This window comes from Hyaena hyaena, unplaced genomic scaffold, assembly GCF_003009895.1.
Source record: "Hyaena hyaena isolate Hyena2069 unplaced genomic scaffold, ASM300989v1 scaffold_38, whole genome shotgun sequence".
In the NCBI taxonomy this organism is placed as follows: domain Eukaryota; kingdom Metazoa; phylum Chordata; class Mammalia; order Carnivora; family Hyaenidae; genus Hyaena; species Hyaena hyaena.
In genome coordinates this window covers 2,847,935-2,868,638 of record NW_024080670.1, presented here as the reverse complement: position 1 = coordinate 2,868,638, position 20,704 = coordinate 2,847,935, and the positions used below count along the sequence as shown (strand labels likewise).

The window sequence follows — 20,704 nt, the reverse complement described above, 5'->3', positions numbered from 1 at the left end:
AAATGGAAACACCGGGGCGGGGTGGGGGTGTCGTGAAAGCGCAGAAAAGGGGGCCGAAGGGGAGTCATCCCAGGGATCGAACCCCCATCCAGCCGTCCCCAGGGAAGGGGAGTTGGACCACTGCCCCCATCTCATTCCCCACAGCGTTTCTCCAAACTGCCTAGACCCGTGGCCTTTCTTCTGGAAGCAGGGCACCCCTGCAAAGCAAATCCTCCCCATCCACTACCCTCCTGGCCCTAAGATCTAAGCCGACTGTCCGCACCCTCTCTTCCCCCCCCCCGCCCCCGCCCCCGCCAGGTCTCATCCTTTCCTATTCAGTGGAGAGTCTGGGTGTGGATTCCGTGGCTGTTTCCTCACTGGCCAGGAGGTGGCGCTAAAGACCTGGATCCTCGGCAAGGCCCGGGGGTTGGGGCCCAAGCGCAGCTTCGAGGACCGAGGGAAGGGGGCTCAAATTCGCTCAGGAGATTGGAACACAGGTGTGGCAGGGCCACGCCTGGCGGACGGCTGTATGGGGGTGACGGTGCTGGGTCGGTGCCGCGGTCACATCACCTCCACCTTGTCTCGCGCCGCCTCTCGATTCTGTGATTTTGCGGCCGCCCCCTCCTCCGCCCCGCCCATCCTGAGGCTTGCCCTCCGGGGACCGGGGGGTGTGAACCTGGCCTAGGGGAACGCAGGAGACTTGTCCGCGCGGTTGGAGCCTGGAGCCCTTCCCCCCATGGTGGAGGTCAGCAGGTAGCTTTTAGTTCTAGTCTAGACGCTGGGGCTGGAGGCAGGTGTGGGCTGATCTCGGTCGACAGAGGCCTGGTCCCAGGCTTCAAGTGTGGCAGGGCCTCCCACCTTCCAGAAGAGGGGTTCGCTTGGAATAAGCCTTGCCGCACCCCTCAGCCTCATCCCAGCCACGACCTGGTCTTCTCCCTCCCTTGGGTCCGGGACTCCCAGAGAGCAGCCATCTGGCACCTGGAGAACCTCGTAGGGTGAAACCCGGCGGCAGGTCCCAGCCACCCGGAATGTACGTTTATTCGCGGGGCAAGGAGGGCTCTTCTCACCCTCTGGCCCGCGTCCACGGGCTTGGGCTCCGTTCACCTGTGAGGCTGCTGTGCCTTCTCGGAAGGCACACGGTCCTTAGGGCAGCCTTGCTTCAGGACCGTGTGCAGCACCAGGCTGGGCAGGAAGGACTCCTGGAGCGACAGGGGGGGACCAGCTGGGCCCTGTGGGGCCTCTGGCCAGGACGGGGAGCTCCCCGGGCCCAGGGGGGGAGGTTCTCCACGACAGCCTAAGGGGACAGGCGCAGGGGTCAGCCCCATTTTACAGAGGAGGAGAACGAAAAGCCCAGCGCTGGCGTGTGCGGGGCTGTGATCTGGACGCCCCACCCCTTAGCCCCCGGGGCCCCAGCCACCCCGCTGGGCGGGGTCCTCTAGGGGCGTGGCTGCCCGCAGATGCTTACCAGCTTCTGGCCCCAGGAGCCGGGCAGTCCGTCCACCTGCTCCAGGCTGCTGTGGGTGCCCAGGAAGGTTTTGAGGCCACTTTGCGGCCTCTGGGTGGTGGCCCTGGGGACGAAGTGCAGACTGCTGTTCATGGATGCATCCTTAGAGAGGTAACCTTGTGGCTTCTGGGGGGGCCTGCGGAGAACAGAAGCCTGTGAGCTGCGTGGACCCCGAATCCCCATTCCCGCCCCCCACCCCCCGCCACCATGGCTCAGAGGCCCAGGCTCTTAGCCTGTGGATGGAGAAGTCTACGGGGTGAGGAGGGGGCGCCCTGGAAATGCATATGGATCCTGCTCCCCCCCCACCCCCAGCCTCACAGCTCAGGGCAGTCCCTGACCAACCAGATGCTGGCCGCAGCCTCCTCCTCGGCCCTGGGGCACGGGGCTCTGGGGCAAGTCTCCAGCCATCTCCCCACGCTCTGGAACACCCGTTCTGAGGCCGTGGATCGGGTGGCTAGCCCATTCGCGACGAGGCCCTGCTGGACTGGAGGGGAGAGGCCTCCAGTGAGATCTCCACCGGGAGGGGGCCATCGGCACCCCCACACTCCCCTCCTCCCTCTGGCAGGCAAGGCCGGGTAGAACCCTGTCTCCATGGCAACCCACGGCTCCCCAGGGCCTTATGGCCGCCTCCAGAGAAGGCTCAGGTTTTAAAACTACCTTGCGTGACTGTTTCTGCCTTTATTACCCACAATGTGCCCCTCCACGCGCGTATGCAGCCCTGCAGCAGCCCCTAGATGGGTCTTCTTTCCCATAGTGGGGAGGCCGGCCACACCCCCCTCGAAATCCAGAGACACCAGTGGGGTTCCTGCCCGGCTGGAGGGGCTGGGAGTCTTTCCTGCCCAAGAGCTGCCCTTCCGTCTGGTCAGGGACCCCCAAGTCCCCGTGGGCACCCCCAAGTCCCTGCGGGCTGCCTCCGGATAGAAAGGGCTGGGAAGTCGTCAGCCAAGCCCCACTCTAGGGCCCTGGGATGTGACCACAGCCTCTCGCGCCATTTCTCCCTGGGGGCCCCCGGGCTTCTCTTCACAGCCACCGTGTCCCCTGCTCTCGGGGTTTGCCTTCCCCATCAAGCAACGGGAAGCTGGGCGAAACTGCAGCTTCTCTTTGCAGCTTCCTATGACCTTAGGGGGCCTGGTAGGGTCCCTTCCGAGTCAGCAAAGGCCCTGGATTTGGGGGGCTTTACCCACAGCTAGGCTTTGGAGCAGCCTTTCCTGAAACTGCACACAGTTGGTGCTCAATAAATGGATGCAGGCTGTTGGAGGCCGCAGGGCAGCTAGATCCTGGGAGACTAAGAGGCCGGGCAGAGGGAGAAGACGGGGGGGGGGGGGGGGGGGGGGGGGGGGGGGGGGGGGGGGGGGGGGGGGGGGGGGGGGGGGGGCGCAGGTGATAAAGGTCATACCAGAGCAAGGACACGTATTCTTCCCAACCTGCCTCTTGACTCCTACTTCTTTTTTCTCTTAAATTTTTCAATGTTTATTTACTTGAGAGAGAGGGAGGCAGAGAGGGAGGAAGACACAGAATCTGAAGCAAACATTGGACTCTGAGCTGTCAGCACAGAGTCCGACGCGGGGCTCGAACCCACGAACTGCGAGATCATGACCTGAGCCGAAGTCGGACGCTTCACCGACTGAGCTTCCCAGGCGCCCCTCTTGACTCCTACTTTAGAAAACACCAGAAACTATGCCAAAGCAGACGCTACCACATCCATCCCCCGCCCCCCAAGAGCTGAGAGGAAACTTCCATCCCGGAACCCAGGCCTGGTGGCCCCCAGATTCTTGGGCAGACTAGGCAGTACCACCCTCCTCCTGAGAGGAGGTTTGATCTTCTGGACCTTTCTGGGCATCCCTTCAGCCAGGCAGGCCTTTGTGGATATGGGGAGAAGCTGCTTTGGTGCCTTCCCATCTTCTTCAGCCCTTGTAGGCCATGGAGGGGGCTGGACGTAGGTCAGGAGGCTGTGGGGACTGTCCCAACCGGGGTGGGCATGGCACGTGGGAACCCTTGGCCGCAAGAAGTCCTTCCATGGGGGCTGGGCCCGGGAGCCATTGTTTCCTCCATGGCGGCTGCTGCCTGGTGCCACCCACATTGGGAAACGTCTGCAGGACCTCGGACCCTCCCCTTGGCCCCTGAGGAGCCTCCCCACACTCTCCGGAGAAGCTGGTTCAGGTGTCTTAACCTGGAGGGTCAGTGGATATCCGGCCTTTAGGGACCGGCCCTCACTCCCAGGACTCAGGGCTCCAGCCTCTCCTCTCCGGGCTCCAGGCTGGAACTTTCTGGAATCCTGGGGCGCTCCCGTCCTGTCTGCTTACCTGTGCAGCTACGCTCCCAGTAGCGAAGCGCGGTGTCCCTCAGCGTCTCGTCAGCAAATCGCACGCGGAAGGGGCAGAACCGCCTACGCTTCCCCGAGCCGTCTCCCAAGGAGCCATGAGTGAGCACAGCCTTGAGCTTGGGGGCCTGGACACCGTGGGGCCTGCCGAGAGAGGCGAGGGGGCAGGCTGAGCCCCCAGCCCCACATTCCACCCGGACCACACTCATCTGCCGGACCAGAGCTCGCCGTGAATGCTGACGGCCATGGCAGCTGGCCTTTCCAAAGCACGATGGGTCAGGCACGTAACATTAGCCCAGCGAACCTGCACGACCCTGGGAGACGTGATTATTATTCCCATTTGACAGATGAGGAAACCGAGGCACGGAGATGTGTTGCAGCTGCCCAAGGTCACACAGCTCATAAAGGGTGGGGCCGAGATCTGAAGCTTACAGAGCTGGTGCTCTTCCATATCAAGCAATCAGCAGAGAGAATGAGGATATGAACTTGGCGGTTGAGTCGTCCTGGGTTTCAGCTCTGAACTCTTTTCAGCCTCAGTTTCTTTCTCTGTAAAATGGGAATCATCTCTGTGGCCGCCACACAGCGGGGCAGAGATGAGATGGGTTGCAAAGCATCTGCCCAGGGTCTTGGGGTGCTCAGAGGAAACACCTCTAACTTCAAACTGTCCTTATAATCACGAGTCTCAGTTATGCCCCTTCCCAGCCACGTGACCTGGGGCAGGCCGCACTCACGTCTCCATTTTTCAGTTTTCCCCTTTCAATGACACATGGTGTATTGTAGGTATAATAATAGCATCCTTCTGAGAGTTTGCTAAGTCTCAAATAACTTACTTGAGGCATCTAGTACAGGCCTGGCGTGGGGCCTGTGCTCAACCAAGGGCATCTGTTGCTGTTACGTTCACTGTTATTAATTTCAGCCTCAAGGCCAAGGCTACAGGAGGGCCTGCTTGATCCATTCACGGATCTGTTATTCCAAAATGCCACATTCAACTTTAAGTACCTGCGTATTGATATATCCGCATCCATATATCTGGCTGCATCTTTACGTCTGTGTGGACACGGAAGGGATCCTATCATCAGCCTATTAAAGAGCCAGGAAGCCAGGAGATGTCAAGATAGTGCCCGGATTCAGTCATCGGGACCTAGCAAATGCCACAGCTGTCTGCTTATCAACGCCTGCCCTGTGCTGGCCACAGGGACAGACACGGGTGCGCCCCAGCTCTGCCCACAGGACTGAAATCTCAGCGTCTCCTGTCAAAGGCTGCTGGGCCCCATTCCAACGCACCCCGGTGTCCCCGGGAGCGCCTACCAGGGAATCTGGCACACCCTAAGGTGCTCAAGTATTAGCTCTTGAATGTGAAATGCTGTGACTGTGTCTATCCCTGGCATTTGCTGTAGTTGAGATAACAAGTTCCGTCCTTTTACTTACTATATCTTGTGAGAAGTGTGTTTATCTGGCCCGACTGATTTCAAGTTCCTGGGTGGGCAAATTAGTTTCATTTCTGGTACCTACTCGGATCCGTTGGTGATGTCAGGCCTGGAGCACTGTGTCAGGAAGGGTTCAAGGCCCAGGGGGGCGGGGGAGGGAGATGCTGCGATCCAATACTACTGTCAGCCACGGGTCCAGAATGAGAAGGAATGGCATGTATGTTACGTATTTACTCTTTGGTCTTTAAACTCATGGGCAAGGTTTTCCACCTTTCACCGCTGCTTAAGCCTGTTTATGCTGGAGGAATTTTTTCTGCATTCTTTTTCCTCTGTATTAGAGCTGTGGGATCGAGTCCAGGTAAGCTCTAAGGCCCGGGGCTCTTCTCCAACGTCCATACCTTATCTTATTTTTCCCAATACTTGACCTATAGTAAAATCTAATTAGAGTTAGAGGAAGAAATGGACAAATGAATCATGGGGTGGGTAAAAGGATGAAGGACTGCGTGGGTGGATGGATGGATGGTCTGATGAATGAGTTCATGAAAAGGTCTGAATAGGACTGGGTCTTAGGAGGATGGGTAGATGTATGGATGGTGGATGAATGCGCATGTATATAGGTATGTGGACTCCTATCTGGCTTTATAACCAGATTACAGATGGACAGTATCGTGGATTTACAAGTGCATGGAAGGGTTTGTAGATGACTGATCATTGGATTCACGGATGGGTGGATAGAATTGTCAGAGTTTGTGGATAGAGGGATGACAGGCTAGATGGATGAATGGATGGACTGATGGATCAACAGGAGACCTGATTCATGGATGGATAAATGGATAAATGGGTGGATGGATGGATGGATGGATGGATGGATGGATGGATGGATGAAGAGATTCATGAATGGGTTGTTGAAGACCTGGTTCACAGAGAAGATGTATGCAAAGATGGATAGGTGAATGGGAGCAGGAATATATGAATGGATTCATGGATGGATGAAGAATGTGTTGGTAGAAGACCTGATGAATGGGTGGATGGATTCAAAGATGTTGATGGATAACCCTTGGATAGTTTGGGAGGAGACTTGCTTCTGGGATAGATCTGTGTATTGATAAATCAATGGATGGTGGATGGATGGATGGATGGATGGATGGGAGGATTCATGGATTACACGTAGTCAGAGGACCTGACTCATGGATGGACAGACACATAGATGGATGTATAGATGGACAGATGGATAAATTCACGGGTGAAAGACAGAGGAAAGAACAGAAGAAGTGCTTTCTCCCCTCTCGTAACTCACTGGTTGGCCTTTTTGAGGGTGGCGAATTGTGGGTGATCTCTCCTCAGGGTCCCCAGGGCAGGTATCTGATGGAGCCCAATCTTCTTAAGACTATTCTGCAAGTACGATGACTGGCCCCTTGAAGACAAACAAGCCACACCTGGCATGAGCGGTCAGGGTCCCCGCCCTCGGAGCACTGATGGCAACCCTGTCCCCATCAGCAGGTCAGCGACACTTACCGCAGGTCTGGACAGTGGGGACACTGGAGAGGGTGCTGGCAGTGCCCCGACACACTCTTTTTTGATTGCCAAGCTGAGGATGCTGGGAGCCAGAAGCAGGGGGAAATAGCTATGGGCCTTCGTTTGGGGACAGTCCTTACTAGGCTCTTCCTAGTTATATAGCCTTGGGCCTCAGTTTCCTCATCTGTACCACAGGGGCAATGGTAGACCCGCCCTCAAGAGGGGGTCGCCACGGCTGTGCCAGGCACACTCAACTATCAGTAGCTTCATTCATTCCAGAAATGACTCCGCCCCGCCCCGCCCCGCGCCCTGGGGGTCCTTGGGCGGGGCCTCACTCGGCTGCGTCGCCAGGGCACACTCGGCCCCCAGCCGCTGCAGGAACACCCGGAACTTGCTGGGGACGAGCTCCCCCAGGAGCGCGAGCAAGGGGTGCGGGGCCTCCCTGGCCGAGCGGCTGCAGGGGTCCTCGCCTCCCTCAGGCCTGGGGCGCCGGGGCGCGGGTGCCCGGGGCGCGCCGGCCAGGAGCAGGGGCGGCAGCAGGAGCGAGCTCAGCTTCGTCGAGTCCTGAGCCGCCCGCGGGGCCACGATGGGCAGGGTGGGCAGGCGCCGCGGGGCGCTCCTGACGCCCACCCCCAGCTCCGGGCGCGGGGACCCGCCCCCGGAGGACTGCCACCACCCATCGTCGCCCCCTGAGGCCCTCGAGCCCGTGGGGGCCCCCGCACTAGATACTACTCGGGGTTGGGGCAGCGGCAGCTTGGGCAGCAGCGGGTCGTTCCTCCGGCGAGCGCCGTCTCCGGGGAGTCCCTTGGGCGCCACCTGCTGGGTCCAGGGGTTGGGGTGACGTCGGGGCATGTCTGGCCTTGCGCTCAGCTCAGGGCATCCCTCACGCCTCGGCGGGGGCGGGCCGGGCCGTGTGAAGTGCAGAGGAGGGCACAGACCAGCCCCCAGGCCATAGTGCCCAGGGCGGGGTCGTGTGGTTTGGGGGTAACGCCGCTGGCTCGCCAGGCAGTGAGTGCCTTCAGGCCAGAGCTCGCCCAGCCTCTGTTTCCTCACCTGCCAAATGGTCACGGTCACGTAAGAAAACACACCTTTCTCAGTTGCTGTGACGTTTAGGTGAGTGAGCACATGTAAATTTCAGAGACTAGTGCCAGGCACGTTGTACGTGCTCAGCAAACGCTAGCCGCTGCTACCATTGTTGTTGTTGTTGTTGTTTAATTTAAAAATAACCGTTGGGTCGCCTGGGTGGCTCAGTCGGTTAATCGTCTGACCTCGGCTCAGGTCATGATCTTGCGGTTCGTGGGTTCGGGCCCCGCGACGGGCTCTGTGCTGACAGCTCAGAGCCTGGAGCCTGCCTCGGATTCTGTGTCTCCCTCTCTCTCTGACCCTCCCCTGCTCACGCTCTCTCTCTCTCTCTCTCTCTCTGTCTCAGAGATAAATAAAACATCAAAAAAATTAACAAAAAAAAATTGTTCCTTAGAATTTCGTTTCAGTTCCCTACTTACTAGCTTTGCAACCTTGGACAAGCCAATTGATTAACTTTCTTTAGTGTTTTTATCTGTAGAATGGGGATAAGGGAGCACCTGCTTCTTTGAGACTTTGCACCTTGTAGCGCTCAAGTCCTATTATGCTATTAGCACTCTTCTGGGAATTAGGAAACCCGGAAGCAGCTTGAAAGGAGAGACCTGCCCCACAGTTGCCCAGTCCTGCTGGGGCCTCAGGGCCCCTTGGGTGGACAGCTTGTTGAAAATACAGACGCCCCGGGTTCTAACCCAGTAGGTCTGGGGTGGGGCCAAGACACATATTTTTAACAAACCTCCCCTTTGAGAGACAGAGCTCCATGCCAGCCCCCAGCCTCTGACACTGGGGGGTCTTGGAGCCTGGTTCCTCCCTATGACACCCCACTACCAGATTATTGTCAGCTCTGAGCTGGCTCCCGGTGTCACACTCACCCTAGTGTGGCTTCTGGATGGGTCCCGAGAAGGTCCCTGGAGTTTAGAGCCCCCTAACCGGTGGGCTGGTGCTTGGGAGAGCCCATCTTCCCGGCCTGGTCCATCGGCTGGACCCTCACTGCTGCCTCCCGGGCCTCTTCGGGGTCATCGTGATCCACCCCTCACCCAAGGCCATGTGAGGAGCGGTGGGCTCTTCAGCCCTGGAGGCAGAGGGTGGGGCTTTGTGCTCAGAAAGCCAAGGCTGCCCTCACAAGGGGGTGGCTGGACCCCTGACCAGAGCAGCCAGGCCCAAGCCAGCGGTGAAAGGCCCAGGGTTCCGCTACCCTCTCTGGATTTGGGAGGCCCAGGTGGGTCAAGTCTGGACTGGGTAGGTCCGGAAGTCCAGCTTCCACTGCGAGGCTGGGCAGTAAGAATGCAGTGGGCTTGGAAACTAAGAGACCCAGTTTCCAGGTCATGCTCTGCTCCTGTTTGCTTCGCGATGCTGGACAATCTGGCCTTTCTCAGGGCTCCGTGGTAAAACAGACTGTCAGACCCCCATCGGCGACTCTTGGCTGGGAGGAGGGAAGGGAGAAGTCTGCATTGTGAACTCGGAGTGGGAGAGAAGGACTGTTTGGACCAGCAATTTCTCTGGCATGGTACAATTGGACAATTTTACAAGCCGGCCTGGAGGAGGCATAGCTGATGTATTTCTACTTTCTGCAAATACTCTTCAACCAGGGACGGGAGGGCATACCTCCTTGGGAAGTTAGAATATTGAGTGGGGAAGGTGAACTTTTCTTTTTTAGTTTATATATCTCGAGAGAAAGCATGAACGGGAGAGGGGCAGAGAGAATGGAGAGAGCAAGAATCCCAAACAGGCTCCGCATCAGCGCAGAGCAGAGCCTGGATCCACGAACTGTGAGATCTTGACCTGAGCCGAAGTCAGAGGCAGGCACCCAGGAAGGCAAACATTTTTTATATTTATTCTAAGAGTGCGTGAGTTAAAAAAAAAAAAAATGGATGAGGAACACTGACTACATGATTTTTTTTAATGTTTATTTTTGAGAGAGAGAGACACAGCATGGGTGGAGGAGGAGCAGAGAGAGAGGGAGACGCAGAATCTGAAGCAGGCTCTAGGCTCTGAGCTGTCAGCACAGAGCCCGACGCAGGGCTTGAACTCATGAACTATGAGATCATCACGACCTGATGAGGTCAAACGCTCAACCGACTGAGCTACCCAGACACCCCCAGACTAACTACATGATTTCTAAGGACCCCTCCAGCTCTTGTATGCTACAGACATTTCATGATCAACTACTGTGTGCAAGGTTTGGGGATTCAGAGATGCAAGAGGCTTTGAGTTTGGGGCCATCAGCGTCCAGGTATAGGGAAGGGACTTTCTGTTCCATTGACTGGAATTAAAGGTAGAGGTGGGTTTTTAGGCACCTGTAGAAGAGCTGGGCTCAGAGCTTCCCAAAGGAAGGTTACACACTCAGCAGTTGAGATTGTTCAGGATTTATTCCCTTCCCTTAGAAACATGGAAAATGAAGCTTGGGAGAGGGGCCCAGGCCAGCGGAACCAAGTCTGACCTGGAGTACTCTGGAGAGGATGCCAAATAATATTCACATAAACAGATTTGGGGGACTCAGCTGCAGTCTGCCCCCCCTCCCCCAGCTTTCACGTCATTAGAGCAAACACACTTCCAGTGTGCAAAGCCCAGAGGAAGGCATTGTAAATCTAAGACCTGGCTGGACATCAGTTTAGGAAAAATGAACTTCTGATAAATATTGTCTCTTTACAGACAGCACACTGCAGGCACAGGGCTGAAGGCTCCCCCGGCAATATCTTACACATTTAACACTCAGAACATTGGAAAGTGAGTAAGCACATCGGTCTGGAAGAAGAGGAGATTGGAGAGGTTCACCAGGCCTATCCACCTGCAAACTCATCATATTTCCATCAAGGTTGCTTTGAGGTACCCCTCCAGAACATCTATATACGGGAGGAACCTATGGGAGGGCAGGGTTTTTGGAATGGAAACCTCAAGGACTTGTTCTGCTTCTTTGGGGTAGCATCCCTTTGGCAATGTCAAGGGTTTCTTTCTTTCTTTCTTTCTTTCTTTCTTTCTTTCTTTCTTTCTTTCTTTCTTTCTTTCTTTCTTCTTTTTCTTCCTTCCTTTCCTTTTCTTCGTTTCCTTCCTTCCTTATTCCTTCCTTCCTTCCTTCCTTCCTTCCTTCCTTCCTTCCTTCCTTCCTTCCTTCCTTCCTTCCTTCCTTCCTTCCTCCCTCCCTCCCTCCCTCCCTCCCTTCCCTTCCCTTCCCTTCCCTTCCCTTCCCTTCCCTTCCTCTTTCTTTCTTGGATCTGTATGTTCCTTTAAGATGCAAATTATTATGGGTACAACTTGAGGAATAAGGCTCCTCTCCTCTTTTTACCCGGTGGAAAACCCACAGAACGCTCGTTTTTAAAAGTCCAGCCTCCAGCCGCCAAACGAACCGGTGCACGTACTGGAGGCAGAAGGGAGAGGCTCGGCAGCGCCGAGGCGCTTTTAAGTCTGAGAGTTCCTTCCACGAACCAGAGAGTCAACTGAATCCAGGCGCCCACGGGGCGGAGCAAAGCGGTCGCGGGGCGGAGCTAGTAGCGGCCCCACCCCCGGGCGCCCGGAAGTGACGTGTACGGACAAAGGCAGCGCGCGCCGCGAGGTGTCGCGTTTGTCCGCGGTCTGACCGAGCTGGCTGTGGGCTTCTGGGGTGTTCGCTGCCGCCCTCCCTTCGTCTTCCTCGTCTTCGTCCTCTTCTCCCGGGTTCCGGGAGCCCCCGCCCGGGGTGAGTAGCGCGAGGTGGATTGGGGAGCGGGGGCCGGCGGGGCCGAGGAGGCCCCGGCCCCCAACCGCTTCGGCGCCCCGAGGTCCCGGCGCGTCACGTGACCCGGCGCGAGCTGCCGGGGCCCCACGTGCGCGTTCCGGAGAGGTCGCGCGGGGGGCGGTTGTGGGGGCGCGGGGTTAGGGGCTGGTGGAAGGGGGGAGGCCGAGGCACCCGGAGCCTGGACGGGCAACCCCCCCGAAGCCGTTCCGGGGTCGCAGCTGGTTACCCTTTCCGTTTCGGAGCCTCAGTTTCCTCTTGAGAAAGGGGGATAAGGAGAGCATGCGCTCGGAGAGTAGGTGTCAGGGCTCAGGAAAATGCCCAGGTCAGAGCCGGGCACAGAGCAGAGTAGTGCCCGCCGCATGGCGGTCGCTATCCTATTTCACCTTGGACCCATCCCCGGTTAGGGCTACACACAGGTGCTGCTCCGAAGACGGCTCGCTGCCAAGAGCCCTTGGAGCCAAGGTCAGCCTGTTCGCGAAGGGGTTGCCAGTTCGAACGAAAGGCCCAGGCCCAGCTGCCCGTCAACGGCGGGAGGGAGGTGTCGTGGGGGTGGGGGGTAGAGACGTCGGGTGGCAGAGGCCCTGACGGTGGGGGGCGGGGCAGTATTGCAGGCGGGCTGGATGTATAGAATCATTGCCCGGGAGGACTGGGGCCTTGACGGTCCATCGACGTGTGGGTTCTCTCCCCATGCCCTTCCTGGTTTCGTGTGTGTGTCTGTGTTTTAAGGCACATCACTCCTTTAGTGCACTGGTTTTCTAGTCGTGGACTGGGGAGTGGGGGAGGGTTGGAGGCTTTGGTGGCGCACAGAAGCCATAAGGTCACAGAGACGGCGTCCCACGCCCCTCTCCTGCGGATTTGCAGAGCTCTTTTGAGTGTCCTGGGTCCAGCACCTCGGGTAACGGTAATAATCCCTTAGGTGCGTCTAACGCTCTACAGTTTACAGGGCATTTCGGTGTAGTTATCTCGTCTGATCTCTAGGATTGGCAGTGAGAATTGGTGAGACTCATTTGACAGAGATTTCTAAACTCGGGGGAGATAAGATGTGTGTGGCACTCTGTGGATCACCTGGTGCTTTTATGCCTACCTTTCATCATCCCAGCCTTCCCACATTGCTGTTCCCGTTCTGTAGATAAAGAAGTGCACTTGACTAAGTTAAGTGTCTTATCTGAGCTTACTCAGCCAGTGAGAAGCAAAGTTAGGATTCAGACCTGGTGTATTTGACTCCACTAGATCCTTTTTTTTTTTTTTTTTTAAGTTTTTAAAATATCTTTTAACGTATTTTTGAGAGAGGGAGAGACAGCGCAAGTAGGGGACGGGCAGAGAGAGAGGGAGACACAGAATCCAAAGCAGGCTCCAGGCCAGAGCCCGACACAGGGCTCGAACTCACGAGCCATGAGATCATGACCTGAGCTGAAGTTGGACGCTCAACCGACTGAGCCACCCAGGCGCCCCAGAGCCTTAGTTTGTTTTTAAATGTACCCCTCCCCACCCGTCTATTTTTTTGTGGGGGGGTGTTCTTCCTCCTTCCTTTTCTTTCTTCATCATGGAGCACCTTGCCATTCCCATATGTCCAGCCCTGTCCCAGACCCAGGGAGGGGGAGGAGGGGACCCCAGGCAGACTCTGGCCTCCCGTTGCTTCCAGGCTGTTGCGGAGAGACTGGTAGATGAAAACGATGTGATGCCTCCACCAGGTGCTGACAGGGCGGCTCGGACACGGTTCTTCTCCGGGCGTCCTGGGAGAAGTGGGAGCTGGGGCAGCTGCCCCCCTGTCCTCCCCTGAACCCCCTGGAGGGGAAGAGGTGGTGGCCGGATGACCGGGACAGGTGCACGGCCACGTCCCGCCTGTTGAAGGGCAGAGCCCACTGTGCACGAAGGGCTTCTCTTCCTAGCCCAGCTCACCTGGCGCGCGCAGGAAGCCACACTGGGCCCCGTCCCTGTCGCCACGCCACCAGCCCCTCACCCCAGCCCTGCCAGAGGACGGGGACCTCCTGCTGTTCCACCGACGACCTTTCCGACCTTTCCGCCTGACGCCCCGGGCCCTCCTGCCCACTGCAGTCTGGACGCTGGGAGACGGAGCCTAGACAGGGCCCCGCGGAGTCGCGTTTACTAATGGATCGGTTGCTGGAACAAGTATCAGAATTATCTTAGCCGTTTCCCGGCCTAGACATTCCCGGCCTAGACGTCCCTCCTCTGGCCCGTTCCTAGAATCTGCCTGTCAGTGGAGTTCTTGTAAATTAGATGATTCAGACGACCTTGACATTTAAAGGAATCATGTCGGAAGGCTTTTGGTAAAGCAGAAAACGACACTGTTGGTAATGGCTTTAGTGTTACCAGTCTGGAGTGGTTGAATTTCTGTAGGACTTTCTTAAAGGTGGAAAATGACCGTGGCCACACAAAGCTCGTTCTCTGGTTCATTCAGCAGCCAATTAGCCAACAGCCGCCTTGAATCAGGCTGCGGTAAGGGGGTTTAGGATCGTGTCCCTGCCTCCAGGAAGCTTACCTCCTAGGAGGGAAGGCAGACGGGCAGAGAGAGACAGTGGGGGGTGAGGGGGGCCCAGCCCCCCCCATCCTGGTCGTCTGGCCGGGAGTGACCTTTCTGTTGACGGCCCCTGTGCTGCGTGCAGTGCAGGAGAAATCCAGGGACAGCTCAGGCAGCCCCGGATGGTCTCCAGCGAGCTCCCAGGCCAGTGGGGAGACAGCTGTGAGGACAAAATTGGCGGTCGCCATGACCAGTGGGCGTGGAGGGGACAGGGTCCGAGCTGCAGCATGAGTGCTGAGTGGGGGCGCTGCCAGCACGCCCGGGGAGAGCCGGCTCCGATGGCATCCGTCCCAGGTAGTGGTGGCCGTGGGGCCTGCAGGTGGGGCTGCGCAGCTCCACCCCCAGCACCTTGCTGACATTTGGGCTAGTGGCCCTCTTTCTTGTCAGCTCCTGGGGACCTAACAGTGACATCCACTCTGCCACTGCTGGCATTCCTGGGTATCGGGAGGCTTCTGCGTTCTTTTGCTTCCCATATATCTCAGGGTCAGAGTGAATGTTTTCTTGCTGCGCCGTCTGAGTGGGGGGACCGTCTCAGGTGCAAGGATGCTGAGGGGGGACATGGCGGCGAGCCAGCGTGAAGAGATGCTGAATTTAGAACCAGGGCCCTCCAGCCTGTCGCCTCTCCCAGGACTCTTTGATTGCCACGGTCGTTGGGACTTGTCTTCACTGTGTCCCAGACCCTTGTACCCGAACAGCGGAGCCAAAGCAGCGGGCCAGAGCGTCAGCTGAGAGCTGGTTCGAGAATCTGAGGACTGATTGGAGGAGTCTGCACAGCAGAAGGGCTCTAGAGGGCAGAAACAGGGACAGTCACAGACCTGAGAATCGCACCTGCCAGGGCACGTGGGGGCTGTCGGTTCCCTTCTGGTTCCTCAGAGGGCCAGTGTGTGGCCGAGTCGGTGAGGAATGTCCGAGTCCCGGAAGGAGCCGGGGATGGGGGGGGAGGGCCCTCCCCCAGTGGCCCTGCTGGCTGGCAGGGTTGCCTGGAAAGGGCTCACTGGGGTGGAGGCAGCATGGCATGGGTGAGGAGCATCCCTGAGTTGTTGGGCAGAGGTGGGTCTGCTGCTGCTGGAAGGTTCCTTGTCGAGTAGGACAAGTTGAGAGTACAGTTGTGCAGCAGGGGCTAGGCTAGTAATGAACGTGGCCAGGGAAAATTCCTCAGCTTTTCTCGTGGTCTGTTCCGTGTCCTTCTCTCATAGTCTCTGAATTCTGTTTTGAGGGCTGCGTGCCTGTTCTCGGGGCACTTTTCTACTTCCTGTCCGAGTACTTGTCTCGGGTCCTTAGAGCAGCCCTCCATCCGAGGGGTTTTCACTTGGTTTGAGCACTACCCCGGGGCTCCATGCGAGGCCTGCCCCGTTCCAGGCGTCAGCGACTTTGCGGCTGCCCAGTGGGGTGGAGTGAAGGCGGCGGATCGGGGTCTTTCACCCCTGCGCTAAGGGACTCACGGGGGCTTGCTGCTGGGGGGACACAGTGGTGAAACAGCCAGGTCACGCCTCCGGAGCTTCCATCCCAGGGGGCACTAGACGGTGAGTCAGTGATGTAACTTCAGATGGAGGTACGGGGTCTGAAGGCAGCCAGCGGATTGGACCCGGCGCGGAGGAGGCCCCTGGACTGGGCTGGTCACCGACGGCCTTGGAGTTCGTGGCCGAGAGGGAGGAGCTCGGCCCCCTTATCCTGGGCGAGGCACTCGGCTTTCCCTGCATCACATCCCTCTGCTCTGCCAGGACGAGGCGGCGTGCTCACGGTTGCTTGTGGCCACCCGGTGGCCGATGGGAAGCGCGTGCGTGCCACCACTCCTCTCCCCAGCTCCTGCATTCCCAGTGTGCCAGTGGTACCCCTGCAGCTTGCGGCCCCGCCCCCACCTCGGGCCCTTTGGAAACTCTCAGCCTATTGGTTTCCCATTTCCAACAGGCTAGGCCCACGGCCCCCCACCCATCCTTGGGGCCCCCTGCAATCCAGGCCCCATCTGCCGAAGCTCACCTCCCAGAACACCCCCATGCTCGGTCTGCATGGCAGCCGGCCCAGGCTGTCACCAGGCTGCGCGCCGGGCCAGCAGTGCCGCGGTCTGTGCCCTCCCCGCCCCCAGCATCCCTGGCCTTTGAGGGATGAGCTCGGCTGCTGCCTCGTCTGCCGCCCTGAGTCCCCACAGCACGTGTGGCTCAGTGAGAGTCCACGCCGTTTCTGCCTGTGTCTTAATTCATTCCGCTTGTTTCTCTCTCCTGCTGGACCAGAAGCTCTCTGAGGGTCGGAAGCTCTCTCGGGCTTTATCTAGATGAGCCTGTGGTGCCTCAGGGTAGAGGTGTGACCCTTCCGGCCCTCCCCCACCCCAGGCCCTGGCTTTTGCTTTGAGGTTGCCCCTCCCCCTGCTACCCTGACACCCTGTCTTCCCGTCCGCTTTCACTCTTGCCCAGGTCCCACACAGCTGTCAGCAGTCTTCCAGAACACATCTACCTGCTTAACCTAGACTAGTCCAAGCTCCCTGTTCTTTAGGGAGGAGTCTGATCTAACGTCCGCACCCCTACCCGCCGGAAAGTTGCAAGGGCTCTCCGTGCACCTTCCGCACCTTCCTCCGCGGAGCAGGCTTGGCCCCTGGCTTCGTGAACGCTTCCTCCTCCTCAGTTCCACCTGCATCATCCCCAGGGATTCCTTCTTTGTCTCCCCAGGGAAGTGCCTCCTCCAGGGCGTGCCGGCCCGCCTCTTGGCCTTGTCTGTGGCCCTGCAGCGTCGCCAACGTGTGTGTGCAGGGGTTCCCAGCACAGGGCCTGACGCCGAGTCCGGTTTGTGGTTAACTAAGGCCGGGGCCCCACAGTAAGCTTCGGTCTGTGCTCACGAGACAGGAAGGGGGGTGTGCGGACTCCCCCGCCCCCCTCCCCAGGACCAGCCGGGACGCCCACTGCGGAAGGCTGGGGTTCTTTGCCTCGCTTCCCTCGGGTGCAGATTGGGGTTCCCTGTAGCCTAGGGTGAGAACATGGGGTCAGGTGACACGCACAGTAGGGAACAGACTCGCAGCCCAGGACTCTGGGTCCCCTCCTTGGATACAAAGGTAACTGCAAAATGACTTGAATACAAGAGGCAAGGCCCTGTCACCCACCGCATGTAGCAGTTTGGAGGACATGGGACATTTGTCTGCATCAGGCAGGGTTGTGTGACCGTGGAGCCTGGGGCCTCTACCTGGTTGATTTGCTCTTTCTCTCGTTCAGGAGGCACTGCTGCCGAGTGTGGTGCCTGAGCCCAGTCGGCTGGTGACAGCATGACAAGTGAGGTGATAGAAGATGAGAAACAGTTCTATTCAAAGGCCAAGACGTACTGGAAGGAAGTCCCGCCCACCGTGGACGGCATGCTCGGGGGGTACGGCCACATCTCCGGCATCGACATCAGCAGCTCCCGGAAGTTCCTGCAGAGGTTCCTGCGGGTAGGCGGGTCTGGCGTGCTCTCCAGGAGCGAGGACGCGGCCCGCCTGGGCTGCAGGGGCGCCACCTCCTATGCGCACCGCCGCTGGGCCTTTGGTTGTCTGTTGGCATTAGCCACCCAGGCCTCAAGGGCCCCGGGCGGGGGTGGCGTGTGGACTGGGGCCTCTGTCTCCGGGTCGCCAGACAGGCACGGGCCGCCGTGCCGGGGCTTCCAGACACCCAAACGGGGTCTCCCGTCAGCTGCTCCGTTTTGCTAGGGCAAGTCCTTGGCTGTCCCGCCGTGTCCGCAGCCAGCGGGGCCGGGGATGCTGGCTCTTCGGCTTCAGCTGGCAGCCTCCCAGTTCGCCCCTCCTTCCCCCTCTGCCCTTCTCTGGGCCAGGGTGGCATCTCCCTGTGCCCCCTCCTCCTCACCCCTCCCCTAGTGAGCATCACGGGCTGCTGCTTGCTACCCATGCTCCGAGGTCTTCGCCCACTTTCCGTCTTTCCAGATCTGTGAAAATGAGCGAGACTCCCTGGCTGCCCTTCCATTCTTTCACTGCCTGAGTTCTTTTCATCCTGTCGTTTTAACGGGGTCTCGGGAATAAGAGGAATCACACACACCTGTTCTGGTGCCCACCTGCACGTGGAAGTTGGCTTTCATCTTAGAAACGTGTGGCCCGGGACCAGAGGGTGCCGTGCGCGCTCCTACCGCTGACCACCCCAAGCCTGCCAGCCCCCCAGGCTGTGCCCGGTCCTGACTCGAGTAACTGGGAGCTCGGGAGGAACCGCCTCTTGATGGAGCCACAGGGCCCCCTGGCTTTCTGAGCCTTCCTCATGGGGTCTGTGCCTTCCCCGCTTCCTAGGAAGGCCCGGACAAGACGGGGACCTCCTTTGCCCTGGACTGCGGAGCCGGCATCGGCAGGATCACCAAGCGGCTGCTCCTGCCGCTCTTCGGAGTGGTGGACATGGTGGACGTGACGGAAGACTTCCTGGTCAAGGCCAAGACCTACCTGGGGGAGGAGGGCAAGAGGGTGAGGAACTACTTCTGCTGTGGCCTCCAGGACTTCAGCCCCGAGCCCGACTCCTATGATGTCATCTGGATCCAGTGGGTGATAGGTGAGCCTTCCGCGGCCCCTTTGCCTTCCACACACCTCCTGCTGCATAGACGGGGCCCCTGGGGCCTTCTCCAGTCCTCCCTGGGCCCGCCAGGACTGTGGGAGACATTCCCTGCAAGTACCCTTTCTGTGTTTTGTTGATACCTGTGGTAGGACCCGTTTAGGGGGCAGGTTTTTGTTGAAAAACCGTAAATGACCAAGAACTGCATTTAGATTTTTTTTTAAATGTATTTCTGAGAGAGAAAGAGACAGCGTGAGCAGGGGAGGGTCAGAGAGAGAGGGAGACACAATCTGAAACTGGCTCTAGGCTCTGAGCTGGCTATCAGCACAGAGCCTGACACGGGGCTTCAACCCACGAACCGCGAGATCATGACCTGAGCCGAGTCAGATGCTAAACCGACTGAGCCACCCAGGAGCCCCAAGAACTGCATTTAAGAAAGTGGAAGTGAGCTTATAGTTTATTTATTTTGAGAGAGCACGTACACATGTGCAGGGGAGGGGCAGGGAGAGAATCCCATGCTGTTGGCACAGAGCCTGACGCAGGGCTTGAGCTCACAAACCGTGAGATCATGACCTGAGCCAGAATCAAGAGTCGGATGCTTACATGACTGAGCCGCCTGGCACCCCAGCGTCTTCAGTAAGAGGAAACACGGAAGCCTTGGCCCCCTGCTGCTCACAGTGATCAGGCTGCACTTGCCACCCCATCTTGCCCCCGCTTAGCCGGGCCACACACCCAGCATGCTTTCTGGGCCGGTGACCTGGCTGGCAGGCCATCCACTCTGCAGACCTGCCGGGGACACGCCGGGTCTGGCCCTGTGTTCTGTCCTCAAAAGCCTGTCTGGAGCTTTAATTAGGGAAGAAGCTCTGGTGCGGTTCCCGTAAACCGGGCCTGACGGGGGCACGGGGCGTAGGTGCGGGGCAGGGCCCACAGGTCGCCGAGGACGTGAGATCCCAGCTGCGCGCTTGGTGAGCGCCCTGGGCGGGTAACTTCTGAGCCGGTTTGCTCCAACATAACCTGGGGTTTGGTAAACCTCCCTGCATGCTGAGAGCAGGAGAGGAGCCCGTTGAGGCAGGAAGCTGGAGGGGAACGGGCAGTGGCACGGACACTCTCGCACCGCTCCCTGGTGACCCCAGCCTCTGCTGTCCCCAGGTCACCTGACCGACCAGCACCTGGCTGCCTTCCTGCGGCGCTGCAAGCAGGGCCTGCGCCCCAATGGCATCATCGTCATCAAGGACAACATGGCCCAGGAGGGCGTGGTCCTGGACGACGTGGACAGCAGCGTGTGCCGGGGCCTTGAGGTGGTCCACGGGATCATCCGTAGCGCGGGCCTCAGCCTCCTAGCCCAGGAGCGCCAGGAGAACCTTCCGGACGAGATCTACCACGTCTACAGCTTGGCACTGAGATGAGCAGCGGCCGGCAGGAGCAAGGGACCAGCGTGGGGTGGGGGTGGGGCCCGGCAGGCGGGCAAGACCCAGGCTCCACAACGGGGGCACCGAGCAAGGCCTCAATACACCCGCATGCCATCCTCATGAGACTTGTTCACAAGGCATGATGGGACCCTGTGGGGAAGGGCGCGGCCGGATGGAGCAGGGGGGCCGGAGTCCGGCTCTGCTGCCCTGAGGGGCAGGGGCCCGGCGCAGACCCATGTGACTCCCGGGCCCCTGAGAGTCCCTGGATCGCCCTTACCACCGCCTGGCCTTCCGGTCACAGGCCCGACGCCTGGAGAGTAACTCTTGGCCGTTGAGGACTTTTCCCAGGGCGGGAGGAGAGGGGCCGGGCAGCGGGGCCTATGGCCATCTGTGCCTTCGCAGCGCCTCCTGCCGCTGCTGGGGGCATTCGCGTTCCGAGTCCTGCTTGGTGACGGAGCCCTGGTGTCCCTAACATGATGGTCACAACAGTCTATGGCGAGGGGCGGCTGTAGCCTCACTCCAGGCTGTGCCTTGCGGCGGCTTCTTGGTGAATTTTCAAAAGTCACAAAATAAAAGGGTGAACCCCGTTACCGGGAAGGTCCTGGAGTAGTGCCCTTCCGTGCCGTGCAGCAGGGCTGTCCTGGCTGACACGGTGTGGCCCTACTCTCGGCCGGGTCACCTCCCCTCCCCATGGCGGCGGTGGGAGCCTTTACCTTCAGT

The 20,704-nt window shown here is 58.9% G+C and overlaps 2 protein-coding genes across 7 annotated transcripts; one reads left to right on the top strand and one right to left on the bottom strand.

Moving 5' to 3' along the window:
- Positions 1–970: 970 nt before the first annotated feature.
- Positions 971–7,805, bottom strand: CUNH9orf50 (chromosome unknown C9orf50 homolog). 3 transcript variants are annotated; one of them, XM_039229495.1, is made up of 7 exons: positions 7,081–7,805; positions 6,746–6,827; positions 6,528–6,644; positions 3,787–3,950; positions 1,826–1,967; positions 1,445–1,619; positions 971–1,273 (listed from the first exon to the last, which is right to left on the bottom strand). In XM_039229495.1, the coding sequence occupies exons 1-7, from the start codon at positions 7,595–7,597 to the stop codon at positions 1,139–1,141; spliced, it is 1,332 nt and encodes a 443-aa protein (XP_039085426.1). In that variant the 5' UTR covers positions 7,598–7,805; the 3' UTR covers positions 971–1,138. The 3 variants fall into 3 exon arrangements, with proteins under 3 accessions (XP_039085426.1, XP_039085425.1, XP_039085424.1); XM_039229494.1 differs by having other exon boundaries at positions 971–1,178; positions 7,081–7,784; XM_039229493.1 differs by having other exon boundaries at positions 3,787–3,947; positions 7,081–7,784.
- A 2,441-nt stretch (positions 7,806–10,246) lies between these two features.
- NTMT1 (N-terminal Xaa-Pro-Lys N-methyltransferase 1) lies at positions 10,247–20,581 on the top strand. 4 transcript variants are annotated; one of them, XM_039229499.1, is made up of 4 exons: positions 10,247–10,648; positions 17,271–17,482; positions 18,323–18,575; positions 19,725–20,581. In XM_039229499.1, exons 2-4 carry the CDS (start codon positions 17,321–17,323, stop codon positions 19,979–19,981), a joined length of 672 nt encoding a protein of 223 aa, XP_039085430.1. In that variant the 5' UTR covers positions 10,247–10,648; positions 17,271–17,320; the 3' UTR covers positions 19,982–20,581. The 4 variants fall into 4 exon arrangements, with proteins under 4 accessions (XP_039085430.1, XP_039085429.1, XP_039085431.1 ...); XM_039229498.1 differs by lacking the exon at positions 10,247–10,648 and adding an exon at positions 11,037–11,495; XM_039229500.1 differs by lacking the exon at positions 10,247–10,648 and adding an exon at positions 11,933–11,996.
- Positions 20,582–20,704: the final 123 nt, after the last annotated feature.

Excerpts from the sequence above, each read along its gene's own strand:
- CUNH9orf50 (XM_039229495.1), bottom strand. The coding sequence starts at position 7,597 with ATGCCCCGACGTCACCCCAACCCCTGGACCCAGCAGGTGGCGCCCAAG. Across the intron at positions 6,645-6,745 it reads CCCCACTGTCCAGACCTGCG|GGGCCAGTCATCGTACTTGC; the intron begins GTAAGTGTCGCT and ends TTTGTCTTCAAG. Across the intron at positions 3,951-6,527 it reads ACCCTCAAAAAGGCCAACCA|CAGGCCCCACGGTGTCCAGG; the intron begins GTGAGTTACGAG and ends CGCCTCTCTCGG.
- NTMT1 (XM_039229499.1), top strand. The coding sequence starts at position 17,321 with ATGACAAGTGAGGTGATAGAAGATGAGAAACAGTTCTATTCAAAGGCC. Across the intron at positions 17,483-18,322 it reads TCCTGCAGAGGTTCCTGCGG|GAAGGCCCGGACAAGACGGG; the intron begins GTAGGCGGGTCT and ends CCCGCTTCCTAG. Across the intron at positions 18,576-19,724 it reads CTGGATCCAGTGGGTGATAG|GTCACCTGACCGACCAGCAC; the intron begins GTGAGCCTTCCG and ends TGCTGTCCCCAG.